This window comes from Ptychodera flava, chromosome 7 (genome assembly GCF_041260155.1).
Source record: "Ptychodera flava strain L36383 chromosome 7, AS_Pfla_20210202, whole genome shotgun sequence".
Taxonomy (NCBI): Eukaryota; Metazoa; Hemichordata; class Enteropneusta; family Ptychoderidae; genus Ptychodera; species Ptychodera flava.
In genome coordinates, this window is record NC_091934.1 from 22,150,143 (window position 1) to 22,166,534 (window position 16,392).

A 16,392-nucleotide genomic window follows, 5' to 3' on the forward strand; every position below is an offset into this window, starting at 1 on the left:
CAGTTTTAGAGTTCCTGAACATAGTGTGTAAAGAGATAAAATGTTGTAATACAAGAAATGTATCCAAGTGGATAAATGACTGTAATTTTATTACCCCAAAATCAGAGTTCTTTTTACTAGAGTGTTTAATGAATTTATTGAAGGTTGGGATTTGTTGTATCACTTACCTTATAAAAGAGTGTAACGCCATATAAATGCGCTACTATTATACTCATTTAACACAAATGGTCGAACATTTTACTTAAGCAGGTCAACATATGCTTTCAGACTATGCCTGTCTTTATGTTCTACAACACTCTTTACACTCATGTTGTCTGATGTTTGTGTGTATCAACATATGTGTCTTTCGATTGTCTACATTTCTACACATTTTGCCACACGATGTACACTGATACGGCCGATGTCCTCGTTGGCAGAGAGACTGCCATATATTTAGCTGATTTTTCCTTTGAACACTCAGAAGGTCTGAAATTTGTGTGGGTCAAAATATGTTCCTTCAGATGGTTTTTCGGTTCGAATGTTTTTTCCACCCTTTTTTTACTTTCATAGGGTCTGATATTTGTGTAGGTCAATATATGTCTCTTCAGATTGCTTTTCTGAATGGATGTTTTACCACACTCTTTACACTCGTGTTGTCTGATATTTGTATGGGCCAACATATGTGACTTCAGATGATCTTTCCTTTTGAATGCTCTACCACACTGTGTCAGCCACGAATTTCATCATTCAGTTGCGTATTTTTGGCCCGCCCTTCGGGAGTGTTACTTTACAATAATCAGGCATTTTTCAGCATTTCATTTGGCTGCATGACTTCCATATATCACACATATATCAGAGATGTCTGGATGTTTACTGTAATATTTTCACCACTCACTTTTGGCGTGGTACTTTAATATATCAGATATATGTCAGAGATATCTTGACGTTTGTAAATTGAAAGTTTATTTTGAAAAATGAGACTAATCATTATGAAATCAGCAGTTCATATGAAAATCATGATACTTTTCTCTTTTCTCTGTGAGAATTCAGTATATGAAGGCAACATGCACTAATATTTGACAATATATTTGATACAGTGACACACTTTAGAAAGAGAAAAATGACAAAATATTTTTCATGCAATTACATTCCTTTGTGCCACAAGTTTACTGTAAAAAGGTGCTTTTTTCATAACTAAAATAATAGTTAACAAAAGACAGTTTTTCGTCATTATTATCTCTACTTGCATGGTTTCGATGTTAAAAGAAATGGTCCTCTCACTCACTGCGCATTTCAGATTTGGCTACAACCTATAAAATAACTATGGGTTCTAAGGAGATTAAATTGGATGGCTGGAAAGTCTAAACACCCAACAAAGTTTTTGATTTACTGCTTTTCTCTCTTTAATATTAATGATTGACATACATTTATGTACAACGGTTCTGGACATCAGGTTATGCATAATTAGTGTGTATTACATTCACAGCTCATTCAAAATATTGACACTTTGAATTTGCTATCTTACAACTGACATGGCATCAGTTCAATAAAATACAGAATGACTGAATGTTTAAAATATACCCAAAAATTATATATATATATATATATATATATATATATATATATATATTATATATATATATATATATATATATGTAGTTGGGGTCAGTCACTTTTTGACATCAGAAAAAATAATCAAGTAGTCCCCCCAGGGCGAAAAAACTGACCAGTCCCTAAGGTTTGATTTTTTGTGTGGGCCAACAAATGTCTGTTTAGATTGCTTCTCTTATTGAATGTTCTTCCACACTCTTTACACTCGTGTGGTCTGATATTTGTGTGAGTCAACATATGTGCATCCAGATGTCCTTTCCTGTTGAATGCTCTACCACACTTTATACACTTATGTGGTCTAATATTTGTGTGGGTCATCATATGCGCTTTCAGATTGCTTTTCATTACGAATGTTCTACCACACTCCTTACACTCATGTGGTCTGATGTTTGCATGGGTCAACATATGTGACTTCAGATGGCTTTTCTGAATGAACGTTTTTCCACATACTTTACACTCATGTGGTCTAAAATTTGTATGGGTCAATATATGTGACTTCAGATTGCTTTGATGATTGAATGTTTTTCCACACTCTTTACACCAATAAGGTCTGATATTTGTGTGGGTCGATGTATGTGACTTCAGATTGCTTTTCTGACTGAATGCCCTACCACACTCTTTACACTCGTAAGGCCTGATGTTTGTGTGAGTCAACATATGTGACGTCAGATGGCTTTTCTGATTGAACGTTTTTCCACACTCTTTACACTCATGTGGTCTGACATTTGTGTGGGTCAATATATGTGTATTCAGATTGTTTTGGTGATTGAATGTTTTTCCACGCTCTTTAAACTCATAAGGTCTGATGTCTGTGTCCGACAACAAATTTGCCTTCAGATGGCCTTTCCTGTTGAATGCTCCTCCACACTGTTGATACTTATTTGGTCTGATATTGGTGTAGGTCAACACATGTTCCCTGTGATAGCTTGTCAGTCTGAATGCAGTACCACACTCTTTACTCTTATAAGGTCTGATATATTTGTGGGCCAACATATGTCTGTACAGATTGCTTCTCTTATTGAATGTTCTTCCACACTCTTTACACTCGTGTGGTCTTATATTTGTGTGAGTCAACATATGTTCATTCAGATGGCCTTTCCTGTTGAATGCTCCACCACACTCCTTACACTCGTGTGGTCTGATATTTGTGTGAGTCAACATATGTTCATTCAGATGGCCTTTCCTGTTGAATGCTCCACCACACTCCTTACACTCATATGGTCTGATGTTTGCGTGGGTCAATATATGTGACGTCAAATGGCTGCTTTCAATGAACGTTTTTCCACACTCTTTACACTCATGTGGTCTGATATTTGTGTGAGTCAAGATATTAGACTTCAGATTGCTTTGGTGATTGAATGTGTTTCCATGCTCTTTAAACTCATATGGTCTGATGTCTGTGTCCGACGTCAAATTTGCCTTCAGATGGCATTTCCTGTTGAATGCTCCTCCAAACTGTTGACACTTATTTGTTCTGATATTGATGTAATTCAACATATGTGCCAAGTGATAGCTTGTCAGTCTGAATGCTGTACCGAGCTCTTTACTCTTACAAGGTCTGATATATTTGTGGGCCAAAATATGTCTGTACAGATTGCTTCTCTTATTGAATGTTCTTCCACACTCTTTACACTCGTGTGGTCTGATATTTGTGTGGGTCAAAATATGTGCATCCCGATGGCCTTTCCTGTTGAATGCTCTACCACACTTTATACACTTATGTGGTCTAATATTTGTGTGGGTCAACATATGCGCTTTCAGATTGTATTTCAGTACGAATGTTCTACCACACTCCTTACACTTATATGGTCTGTTGTTTGTATGAGTCAACATATGTGACTTGAGATGGCTTTTCTGAATGAACGTTTTTCCACATTTTTTACACTCATGTGGTCTAAAATTTGTGTGGGTCAATATATGTGACTTCAGATTGCTTTGGTGATTGAATGTTTTTCCACACTCCTTGCACCAATAAGGTCTGATATTTGTGTGGGTCAATATATGTGACTTCAGGTTGCTTTTCTGACTAAATGTTCTACCACACTCTTTACACTCATAAGGCCTGATGTTTGTGTGGGTCAACATATGTTCCCTTTGATAGCGAATCAGTCTGAATGTTTTACCACACTCTTTACACTCAAAAGGTCTGATATTTGCGTGGGTCAACATATGTCTGTTCAGGTAGTAGGACTGTTTGAATGTTTTTCCACACTCTTTGCACTCATGTGGTCTGATGTCTGTGTGGGTCAACATATGTGATTTCAAACTGCTTTTGTGACTGAATGTTCTACCACACTCTTTACACTCATATGGCCTGATATTTGTGTGGGTTAACATATGTCTCTTCAGACAGTGTGAGCGTTTGAATATTCTTCCACACTCTTTGCATTTATGGCTATCAATATTTTGTTTTTGCCTCTCGTGAAATGTTTTGCTATTTTCTTTGCAGTCACTTTCTTTTACATTTGTGTGCATGCCCAAATGTCTGTTATAAGTACGACTTTTTGTGAGTGCTCGACTGCACTCTTTGCATTGATAGAGTTTGCTATTTGAGTGTGTTAGCATGTGTGTTGTTAAAGGGCTGCTTTTGTTAAATGATTTACCACATTTTTCACACTGATGTGGTCTGATAGTTGCGTTTGTCAGCATGTAGTCCATCAAGGTTTTTTTCACTGAGAAAATTCTACCACACCCTTCCAATTCATCTTGTTGTAAACCTGAGTGAGTTCCAACACGTGTCTTGTGACTCTCTTGGTTTTCATGTTGTTTGCTTTGTACATCTGTGTGGATCAAAATATGGTCATTTAGTTCACTTGGCAACTTAAAAGTAGCACCACACACTGAACAGAGATGACACTGTTCTGTCTGTGATAGGCTATCTTTTAATGGACTTAGTTCGCTGTCATATAACTTCAAGTCGTGACTTTCACACCTCCAGCGACTACTGTCCTTGCCTCCTTTCACATTGTGTACCACTATATCACTCTCTCCCGTTTGAAAGCACTCCGCTGAGCTGAAGAATGCTCTGCGTGCTGCTGATTGGCTCTCCATATGATCAAGCTCAGTTTGTTGATTTATGTCTTCTTCAGGATTGTTTTCACTCGACCCACTGAACTCCAGTGTGATTAAACCTTGTTGGACAAGACTTTGTATGATTATTGAGGTACCTGTAAGTAGAGTGAAATATAAACAACAGTCCGTAGGAGTAAAGAAGTGATATGGCGTCATGAAACGATTATGGAAAGACAACGTAAACTATAAATTCAAGATGCATATATATATATATATATATATATATATATAATATATATATATATATATATATATATATATATATATATATATATATATATATATATATATTATACATATATATATTATACAGATGTCGCCGTCGGAAAATTACAGTGCTCGATGTGGAAAGCAGAGCATTGTAGATTATAATAACACAAATTACTTTTCAAGTAGAAAAAATTGTTACTTAAGTTTCATGCATATCATCCTGCAATCTTCAGATAGAAGTAGTGAAAGAAATCTTGGCTCAACACTCATATGTATGATCGAGACGTACCATTCTATTTGTAGGTAATGTTAAAATTTGATAAATAATATTTGTTTTGGTGGCGACATTTTGAAACCAACTCAGAGCATTTGTTTAACAGCGTAGATTTTTCAGCATTGATAATATGTAGCTTTTCAGATATACAAAGATTACATCGCTTGCTTTTGTTAGAGTTACTTGTGTCGCCGAAACGTTGGTATAATTGAATAAAATTTACCGCTTGAACCGCCTCTTTTTTTTACTCTATACGTCTGGGTCCGGCCGTGTTCCAAAACTCAACTCGTAACTTTAAAGGTTGTAGTTAGACTGATTCTTTTCACATCACTTTATTATTTGTATTTCGACACCACCTTGAATCAAATTATAATGGTAAATACCAACCATATAAATGACATAATTTTGTTTTCTTTGATTTAAGGAACTGCGTCTGTCTGTGTATGCGCGCGCGCGTGTGTGTATGTGTGTGTGTGTGTGAACAAAACCTTCACGGTTCTGCACAGTTCACATTGTACAAATATATACAATGGCTGCCAAAACGTTGCTGTGCTGTTTTGAGATCTGATCGATATCATTTGTTCAGTTAATAAGGAGGGCTACATTTCTACTCATGACTTGACTAAAAGCTGTGTTCATTACTACCCCATACTTACTTTTCATTGGTAATACATTGTCGTGATATTGTTGACACAATGTTTTTGAAAGCATTTCAAAACATCCCACTAGCTGATGTAGCTGGTCAAAATCTCTTGCAGCTTCACAAATCGCTGAACATTCTGAAATATATTAATAAAATATTTCAAAACCTTGCAATCATTAAAGAGTCTGTCGTACTGTAAAACTGCAAAAAACAGAAGAATAAAACATTAAATTAAAGAAATTAAAACCGCATATATACTTTTATTTTTGCCACCTGTATTAAACCAAAATTTTCTACATCCGAGTAAAATGGTGGCTCTCTGATCTATACTTGTGGCCGTTCCAATGAAGCTGCGACAAATACAGCCCACATACTTTGCTTTGGTTTTTTGTCATGTTTGCAAGGTATACTAGTACTATAGGTAGCGGTGGCGCTTCACAGACAAACACGACAAAAACCAAATATGAACTGAAAATGCTCACGTGTTTCTGTATATATTGCAGTTGTCTGTGAATTTAAACTTTTTCCACATGTTTGCAACTTCATTGAAAGTGTTGTGATCAACATCATGAACAGTATCCACCACATTAATTCAAAAAGTCATTATGTGTATAAATATGTAATAAGCTGAAATAAAAATACTACATTTCTGTGACTGCTGTCATTGTATCACGACTTTATGTAGCAAGTGTAATTCCCCGTGGTCAAGCCCTTCAAGGTATATATGCAAAACTGTGAAAGCTTATTAGATACACAAATTATATATTAGCTGACTAGAACATGCAGTAAGTTGGACACGTTCTAGCTCTAAGATCCTTGGACAGAAACGACCACGGCGTGTCGTGACATCGACGCATGTACCTAACTTTCCTTATAAAATGCGAGATTTTGCCTCAATATGATGTCAATGTGCCTTATTTCAGCTTTCTTTTCCCTTCGTTTCTCATCTTATGTTCAATTATAGAAAAAAGGTAAATGAAACAAATACATCATCGTGATGTAGCCCTACCACTGAGTGTTTTAATGTAATACTGTATTTGCTATTAGAACTACGCCATTACATGATCCGTAGAGAGTAGGGCGCATGATTTTGAAGTAACAGAAAGGTAAGTCAGCCCGTAAGCTTAAAAAATTAAATTAAAGAAATTAAAACCGCATATATACTTTTATTTTTGCCACCTGTATTAAACCAAAATTTTCTACATCCGTGTAAAATGGTGGCTCTCTGATCTATACTTGTGGCCGTTCCAATGAAGCTGCGATAAATACAGCCCACATACTTTGCTTTGGTTTTTTGTCATGTTTGCAAGGTATACTAGTACTATAGGTAGCGGTGGCGCTTCACAGACAAACACGACAAAAACCAAATATGAACTGAAAATGCTCACGTGTTTCTGTATATATTGCAGTTGTCTGTGAATTTAAACTTTTTCCACATGTTTGCAACTTCATTGAAAGTGTTGTGATCAACATCATGAACAGTATCCACCACATTAATTCAAAAAGTCATTATGTGTATAAATATATAATAAGCTGAAATAAAAATACTACATTTCTGTGACTGCTGTCATTGTATCACGACTTTATGTAGCAAGTGTAATTCCCCGTGGTCAAGCCCTTCAATGTATATATGCAAAACTGTGAAAGCTTATTAGATACACAAATTATAAAGTCGCTGACGAGAACATGAAGTAAGTTGGACGCGTTCCAGCTCTAAGATCCTTGGACAGAAACTATCACGGCGTGTCGTGACATGACGCATATACCAAATTTTCCTTATAAAATGCGAGACTTTGCCTCAATATGATGTCTATATGCCTTATTTCAGCTTTCTTTTCCCTTCATTTCTCATCTTACTTTAAATTATGGAAAATAAAGGTCAATAAAACAAATACGCTGTATATATGATCATGATATAGGCCTAAGACTGAGTGTTTCAATGTACTTACTGTACGTACTATTCGTACTACGCCCTCATGATCCGTAGAGAATAGGCACGTGATTTTGAAGTTACAGAAAGGTAAGTCAGTTCGTACTTTTATAATCGATTTTAGGCGCTATGTTAAATAACGCATTGAGAATATTGATAAAATATGGCAAGTAAAATCGATAAATAGGAACAAGACATTAAACAAGCGATGGAAATGTGATTGAAATTACTACAAGATTTCTACAATGGAGATATTAGTAGTTTTATTTCCCGAATTTAGTTTTGTAGGTAATTCATTTATCTTTTTACTCAGCGTTCTCCCCAGAGGGTTTTTAACGTATTGGGCCGGATATATCCTATGGCTTTTGCGATGCCTTATAAATCTGGCCGATAACCTTACCGACACCCGATGAAATTGAACTTCCTCTTACTCAAGTTTGTACGGTCAATCTTATTCCTGTATCCGAAAGTCGTGTCTCTTGTTGTAAAACAAATAATGGAATAAACATATCTTTGATTCATTGCAGTCAATGTTCACTCTTTTAAAGCTTGAAAAATGCGGAGCAGAATGACGTAGTCTTTCTTGGAGATATGTAAGTGTGGTACCGAAATCTTTGTTCGTTCATGCTTTCGGTTGTTGCTGAAAGTGTGAATTTGAAACAGGTCTAAGAAGATATATGCAAACAGATCAGAGAACGCCCTTATAATCAGTATGCGTCCACAGCTACAATATACATCATAATCTATAATCAAGCATCACTTGACTGATTTCCGTTTATTTTTACAGAAGTCACAAATGCCTTTATGTGGACTGCGTAACAACTGGAGACGACTAGTGTGCTCAACGTCATAAAAATGCCAGGCGTCAAGCGATTTTATGACCGGGCCACTGTAACCAGATTATCACTGGATTAACTTTGACAAAGTCTACAAAAATGAGGGCTTGGCTGTCTGACTGTATTGTTTAGGCCCATGCCGCGATCAGTTATTGTAGTTATTTTGTATAGGTACAGTCGACCACTTTCAGTCGACCTTGTATAGCGTTACTAGTGATTGTATTGTTGTTATTGATTCGGGTTGGCAGATCGACGAAAAGATGATTTGCATATGGCTCTGCCTGTTTGACTGATTCCTACCTGTGGTGTGGTCGGCTGCGTCTATGCCGGTCATCATAAGTTCAACCGCGTGGCGGGATTGACCTTTGATAACCCACATACACGCAACCGTACTTACTATTCGAACTATGCCCTTGCATGATCCGTAGAGGGAAAGGCAGATGATACTGAAGTTAGAGAAAGGAAGTCAGTTCGTACTTTGCAATCGATTTAGGCGGTATGTTAAAATAACGCATTGAGAATATTGATAAAAATACGGCACGTAAAATCGATAAATGGGGACAGGACATTAAACAAGCGATGGAAATGTGATAGAAATTTCTACAAGATTTCTACAATGGAGAGATTAGTGGTTTTATTTCCCGAATTTATTTTTGCAGGTAACTTAATTGTCTTCTTACTCAGCGTTCTCCCAAGAGGATATTTAGCGTATTGGGCCCGATATATCCTATGGTTTTTGACGATGCTTTAAAAATGTGGCCGATAACTTAACCGATACCCGATGAAATTGAACTTCCTCTTACTCAAGTTTGTACGGTCGATCTTTGTTTCTGTATCCGAAAGTCGTGTCTCTTGTTGTAAAACAAATAATGGAATAAACATGTCATCGATTCATTGCAGTCAATGTTCACTCTTTTAAAGCTTGAAAAAATGCGGAGCAGAATGACGTAGTCTTTCTAGGAGATATGTAAGTGTGGTACCGAAATCTTTGTTCGTTCATGCTTTCGGTTGTTGCTGAAAGTGTGAATTTGAAACAGGTCTAAGAAGATATATGCAAACAGATCAGAGAACGCCCTTATAATCAGTATGCGTCCACAGCTACAATATACATCATAATCTATAATCAAGCATCACTTGACTGATTTCCGTTTATTTTTACAGAAGTCACAAATGCCTTTATGTGGACTGCGTAACAACTGAAGACGACCAGTGTGCTCAACGTCATAAAAATGCAAGACGTCAGGCGATTTTATGACTGGGCCGATGACAATGGTGAGAAGCCTTAATTCAAAATAAAAAGGTTCCATAACCGTCCCATTATTAACAGTCATTTGCAGTTACTTGGTGCATTCCATAATCACGCTTGGGTTATGCTCAATGCACAACAGAAATTATTGCAAAGTGACATAGATAATGAAAAAGATTATCAGTCATCATCGCAAAAAAGTGTTTTCCCTTTTGTTGACTTTATTTTCTAATCGTGGTACACAACGTAATTTTTAATAACGTTCACTAAGTTTGTCGAATTTTGTATAGCGTGTGATGTTGATTGGGCCGGCCATAACTAGGACCAAATAATCGTAAAATGATTTTCTGTGAAGTTTACATCGTTTCTAAATCATTTCGGGTGTCTTGAATGAAAATAAAAACTTTAATATTTAATGAATTTGCCAGTCCCCCTTTGCAATGTTATTTTTTTCAGTCCCACCTACATGTAATTTTTTGAAGTCCCCCCCCCGAAATCTCCCTCCCCCTCCAGAGATGTTTGTGAATGCAGCCTAAATGACTACAATACAATTCAAATACATTTGACTTTTGTACAGGGGTAGGTGTCACATTTCCAGCAACCGATTCAGCAGTACATCCGAGTTTCTTGTTGACATTTGTCAAGATACTGGCAGGCCGCAGTCAAAATTATGCATCGTAAGGGCGGCACTGTCAAACATGTACGAAGCTTTTGGCATGCCTAATTTGAGCAATGATTCGTTTATTGCAAAACTTGTTATTGCCATAGTCAAAACACATTGACAATGCCAAGGGAAAAAATCATCACTCATGCCTATTGAGGCTTTCTCTCGACACTTTCAATCTGCTCCGGTAAACAAAGATTAACCCTCTCACCATCATGGTTTGAACCAACTGCATTGTTTTCCATGGTAAAGTTGGACCTCTAGACAGGGAAATAGGGGTGAACAGGTTAAGTGTGAGTGATCTTAGACGCAAAGCAATAACTCTTTTAGCAATTGCGGCTATGTTCCGCCCATCAGACACATCGCCGAGATGTGTGACACGTGTAAATGACCAAGACGTACACCGACGCTATTTTCGTTAGGGCAAATCATATTTCAGCCTGATTAGTCAAGTATGCACATTAATTATAGTTTTTGAGATAAACAATGATGTACGTCAACAAGGTACCGTTGTTCAAATACCTGCTGGCTCAATACCTAAATTGGACCCAGTCTTAGCTATGCTTCCTAAGACCCTCTATATTTGTTCCATAGTGACTTGTAGTCCTAAGCCCGTTGGGCTGGATGACCCCTCACACTAATGTATGACTCTTAAATCAGTTTACTTTTTATTAGTGATGCCATAAGTCACTATAAGAAGCTTAAATAAAACTACTACTACTACTACTACTACTACTAAATAAAACTACTATGCGTGATTATATTCAAACAACAGCTAGAAAAGGGGAAGTCCCCTTATTCTCCAGTTTTCATTCAGCTTCGTAAACCCACCCTCAGCGTCCCAGCTGGTGGTATACAGAACGAAGACGGAAGATTGAAGACCGAAGACCGTATACTCATTACATAAGCAAGGATCTGAACAAAGAATGTAGAGAATATAGATAATACAGAAACACGCCATGTTTTGGCAGATCGTCCATGTAGCCGACACGAACACGAAGTGTATGTTACCGTCTACCAAAAACTATGAAAAATAGTCAAGAATGAGCTACAAAATCACTATCAGTTTTAAGTTGCAGGGAGAATAAGTATGTGCCTTTGTATGAAATACTATAAAAATAGTAGAAAGTGAAAAACCAGCTGAAAGTTAGTTGAGGAGACCTTAACCGCATATCATTTGCATCTCACTGTCGGCTACATGGACTGCGTGCCCATGTTGGCCACCCTATCGATAGGCCCACAGCGCCGCTGTGACACAAACCACCGCACCGGTCCGGTTCTGAGCAATTTACTGCAAAACTAGAAAGATAGGAGAATTCAGAATTACAGGAATTAGCAGAGAGGTAGTTCAATATCAGCTCTATCGAAATGGGTACTTCTTAAATTTTGAATGCTTGCTCTAAGATAGTTGATAAAATTAACGATCCGATTTGCCTACGAAATGACAGGCCGCGCTGGTCGTCATCCTGGTGTGACCAGACTAGCGACCGTGGCAGGAGGGCAATGAACTCTGTCCATTGTTATTATAATGTCAAACGTGACGTCACCAACTGTGTACACTGAATTTTGTACGCCGAGCTCGAAAATTTTTAAGAAATCGCCAATTATTCCGGAGTCAGTTAACAATCTTCAAACTTAGCAGATTTATTGTTTATAACCCCATGCATATATCCATCTAAATTGTAAACATTATAAATCTTGCGTTACGGTAGGTGTTAAAAATAAAGTTTCGGTCAAATTGCAGAGCACTGAAAACACATTGTATCTTTCGCTCAAAAATGTCACTAATTTCAATTTAAAATTGCCTGAAAAATAATTTACAGGCAAGGATAGATGACTAAACTATTGTGTAGCAAAGATCATGTGGCTTGATTGAATCAAGTAGTCCAATCGCTTTTTCAATATGATTACTCCCGGACAACGGTGACGAAATTCAAATGAAAATTATGTTCAATCACATGCAAATGAGGGCTTGGGTCTCTGACCGTGTATAGTTCAGGCTCATGCCGCGATTAGTTAGGGATGGACCATTAGACCTTGGGAGGGGGGTGGTCACAATGAAATTGTGAAAATTTTTTTTTTACTATTATAAATTTCTAATTTTTTTTTTTCCAATTGAAATTAGCTATGCAAATTTTTTTTTCAGAGCAAATTTTCAGATTTATAATTTTTTTTTAGTTCGTCGCTGTCTGAAGATAAAGAGGGCAAAGATGTGGTGCGAAGCACCACAAGCGGCCGCGCAAGCTGTTGGAGCTTTTGGAAAACAGAGATTAAAATGGTGTTATTTGGTGGCACTTGAGGAGTATTTTTGCGGGGCGAGGTCAGGAGGGGGGGGTTGTCCCCCTCCTGCTGTGGAGCTCTTGAAAAATAGAGATTAAACTGGTGTTATTTGGTGGCACTTGGGGAGTATTTTTGCGGGGGGAGGTCAGGAGGGGGGTCTCCCCTCCTGCCGTTGGAGCTTTTGAAAAACAGATTAAAATGGTGTTATTTGGTGGCACTTAGGGAGTATCTTTGCGGGGGGGGGGGGAGGTCAGGAGGCGGTGTCCCCCTTCTGCCGTTGGGAAAGGTAGAGATTAAAATGGTGTTATTTGGTGGCATTTGGGGAGCATTTTTTCAGATTACACTTCTTCCTCTGAAACATGGTCTTCTTGCTCCTCAGTAGCTTCCCATAGTTTTGAAAATTGACTATTTGGGTTTCCTGGCTTCCCTTTCTACTGCATGGTGAAATGCCTTCATTCACCCCACCAAACATCATGCATATCTTATGATTTACAATTGATTTTGACAAGCTGAGAAGCTGTTTTGCAAATATAGTGAAATTTGCATATTTGTGTTTTTAGAGCAATTGTTGCCCTTTTTTGATCAAAACATCTATTTCTCTGTAGCAGCATGTCCAAATTGATTGGATGTGTATAGATGTGGTGAAATTTCAATACTTGTCTTTTTAGGGCAATTTATGCCATTCATGGTCAAAAAATCTGTATTCTCTGAAAGGGCTTGTCCAATTTCTTTGAAATTTGCTACATAAGTCCCTTAAGATTTGTTTAAATCATGCTCTTTTTTTGTGGTGGAAAAATTTTTCAGATAATTGTCATTCAGCATTTGCTACATGCAAACGATTATTCATGCAGATTTATTTAGTATTTGCTATTGAGAAACTTTCAAAGTTCAACCCTTTTGTGTGTTTTTGTGTTGGGATTTGTTGGATAGATGGCATTCTACGTAGAGTATTGTTGAATGTTAAAACATGTGTTGCTGTTGTTTTTTGAGGCTGTTTTTTGAGAAAAAAGAATTGAAAATGCCTTTTTAAAAGCAAAATAATACACGACTTGATATGTTGTTTTATCAATATTGACGTGTTTCTATTTGTTCACCCATTCTTGCATTCATCATTGCAATAAAATGCTGGGAAAAAATGAACCTGATGTGACCTGCATCTGTTTACCTTGATCTTAAAAGGCAAATACAACTTTCTGTCTTGACAACCATACCATAGTTTCAATGTTTTACCTAGTGTACCTGCTTGGTTTGTACGCAGCCTGTAGGATGTACTAAAAAAAATACAGAAAGTTGCTTCCTGTCGGTAAAATCTAAAAAAAATTCAAGATTTTAAAGACTTTTGCAGATTTTTTTTACGCATTTGTATTCTTATTTATTTTTATTTTATTTTGCAAACTAGTTTGAAGATTTTTTTTTCCTAACTTTCTGCTCTGAAAATTTTTTTTTCTGTTTTTGACCACCCCCTTCCCAAGATCTAATGGTCCGTCCCTTACTGCAGTCATTTTGTAAAGGTGCTGTCGACGACTTTCGGTCGACCTTGTATAACGTTACTAGTCATTGTATTGTTGTTACAAATCGAATAAAAGATGATCTGCATATGGTTCTGCCTGTTTGACTGATTCCTAGCTGTGGGTCCATAGCTGTGGTTTTTTCAGACGGGATTCCTGCCTTTTACGGGCTGGTTTTGACTTTTACGATTTTACCGCCGCCACGGCGATTTTACGATTTTGTCGCCGCGGCGTTAAAATCGTAAAAGTCAAAACCAGCCCGTAAAAGGCAGGAATCCCGTCTGAAAACACCACAGCTATGGACCCACAGCTAACCGATTCCTATCTGTGTCGGGGGTCGGCTACGTCTATGCGGGTCACCATAATTTCAACCGCGTGGCGGGGTTCACCTTTAATGACCCGCAGACATCTAGCCGACTCTATGCGGGTATCATAAGTTCAACCGCGTGGCGGGGTTAACCTTTGATGACCCGCATAGACGCAGCTGACTCTATGCAGGTCATCAGAAGTCCAACCGCGTGGCGGAGTTTCAGCCGACTCTATGCAGGTCATCAGAAGTTCAACCGCGTGGCGGGGTTTACCTTTGATGACCTGTATAGACGAAGCCAACCCCCCCCCCCCCGCGCGCCACAAACAGGTGCATTAATTTTCTCAGAAGCGACACTACTGTGTATGGTTAATAAACCGTCGTTTTCCTGTCGAAAATATACACTGTTGACCATTCCTTCGCGTAGATGGCATCGCTTATGGTCAGAAAGCAAATCTGGCGAAGTTTTCATTGGATAAGCGAAAATTCGCCACCCGTTTCTGTGCACAGTAGACCTGCTGTGCAAAATTTCGGCGTTTTCTATTGGATGAGTATACGGGCCTGCACTAAACAGCCAACAGGGCAGAAAAAGCCGGCGCACGGCCAATGGGCTACAATTATTACAGCTGGTAGCGTCGTTCCTTCTGCGTAAAGAGCTTGCCCGGCCGGCGGCTACCAGTCTCTTGCCCTTTAACTTAGTAAACTTTTTGTAACGCACTCTATCGCAACTTCATTGAAAGCGTTCATGATCAACATGAACAATATTCACCACAGATTAATTGTACACGTCACTAAGTATACAAATATGTAATGAGCTGAAATAAAAAATACTTTCTTTGACTGCTGTCATTGTATCACCACGTTATATAGCAAGTGTAATTGCCTTCGGTGAAGTCCTTTAACCTCTGTATGCCGAACTGTGAAAGCTGATTAGATACACAAATTATAAATTACCTGACATGAAAATGCGAAACGACTTTCAATATTGTTTTAACCTAGTATCACAAATGTACATAACAAGTTTTTTCAACTTTTGTCAAGTCAATCAAGATATTTATCCTTATATAGTGAAGTTAATTAAATACGCAAATTATGAAATGCCTGAAGTAAAAATGCTTAATAGTTTTCAATGATGTCATATCATAGTATCTTCAATGTAAATGTCAAGTTTCGTCAACTTTGGTCAAGACAATTCAGTTACATATCCCTAATTAGGAAATTTAATTAAATATGTAAATTAGGAAATGGCCGATTTTAAAATGCTTAATAACTTTCAATAATGTTAAGGAATGGTATCTTCAATATACATACCAAGCTTCGTCAACTGTGGTCGAGTCAATTTAGATATATATCCCTAATTAAGAAAGCTCATTAAATATGCAAATTAACAATTATCTTTCATGTCACCCTTTTATACCTTTCGCGGCTGATATCCTGGTGTGATCAACATTTAGCAAATCTAATCAACTTGTGCAGTCGTTGTCAGTGTACATCCGTTTTTCTAAAGTCCTTAGTTGTGCGAATTCTCGTCAATTATTGTTAAGCTTACATACTGTATTTACTTGCTGTTCATTGCTGAGTTGCAGGGTATTTATATATACATATATACTGAAAATGATATAAACTGAAAATTATAGCTAACGTATATTACAAATGGTGTCAACAGACTCAGCGTCAAAAATAATATCTGCCGCAGAGAAAAGTCGGCCACAGAAAAAAGTGTGCCTATTTCCTACGTGTTTCTGTTTCCTGTTAAACTGTGTGCGGGCTCTATTCGTACTGCACAAATATGATTTGGCATACATCATATTGTAAATAGGTCTTTGATATCA

General features: G+C 37.5%; 1 protein-coding gene across 2 annotated transcripts in view; it reads right to left on the bottom strand.

Annotated features, from left to right (window-relative positions):
- Positions 1–919: 919 nt before the first annotated feature.
- Positions 920–16,392, bottom strand: part of LOC139137028 (zinc finger protein 11-like) — a 37,091-nt gene continuing 21,618 nt past the window's right edge. Inside the window, exons 2-3 of one of the 2 annotated variants that reach the window (XM_070704949.1) lie at positions 5,803–5,925; positions 920–4,757 (exon numbers count right to left, since the gene is read on the bottom strand). In XM_070704949.1, coding sequence (XP_070561050.1) covers positions 1,675–4,757; positions 5,803–5,925 — 3,206 coding nt within the window. In that variant the 3' untranslated portion in view covers positions 920–1,674. The remainder of the gene's footprint in view (positions 4,758–5,802; positions 5,926–16,392) is intronic. The other variant, XM_070704950.1, reaches the window with a different exon arrangement.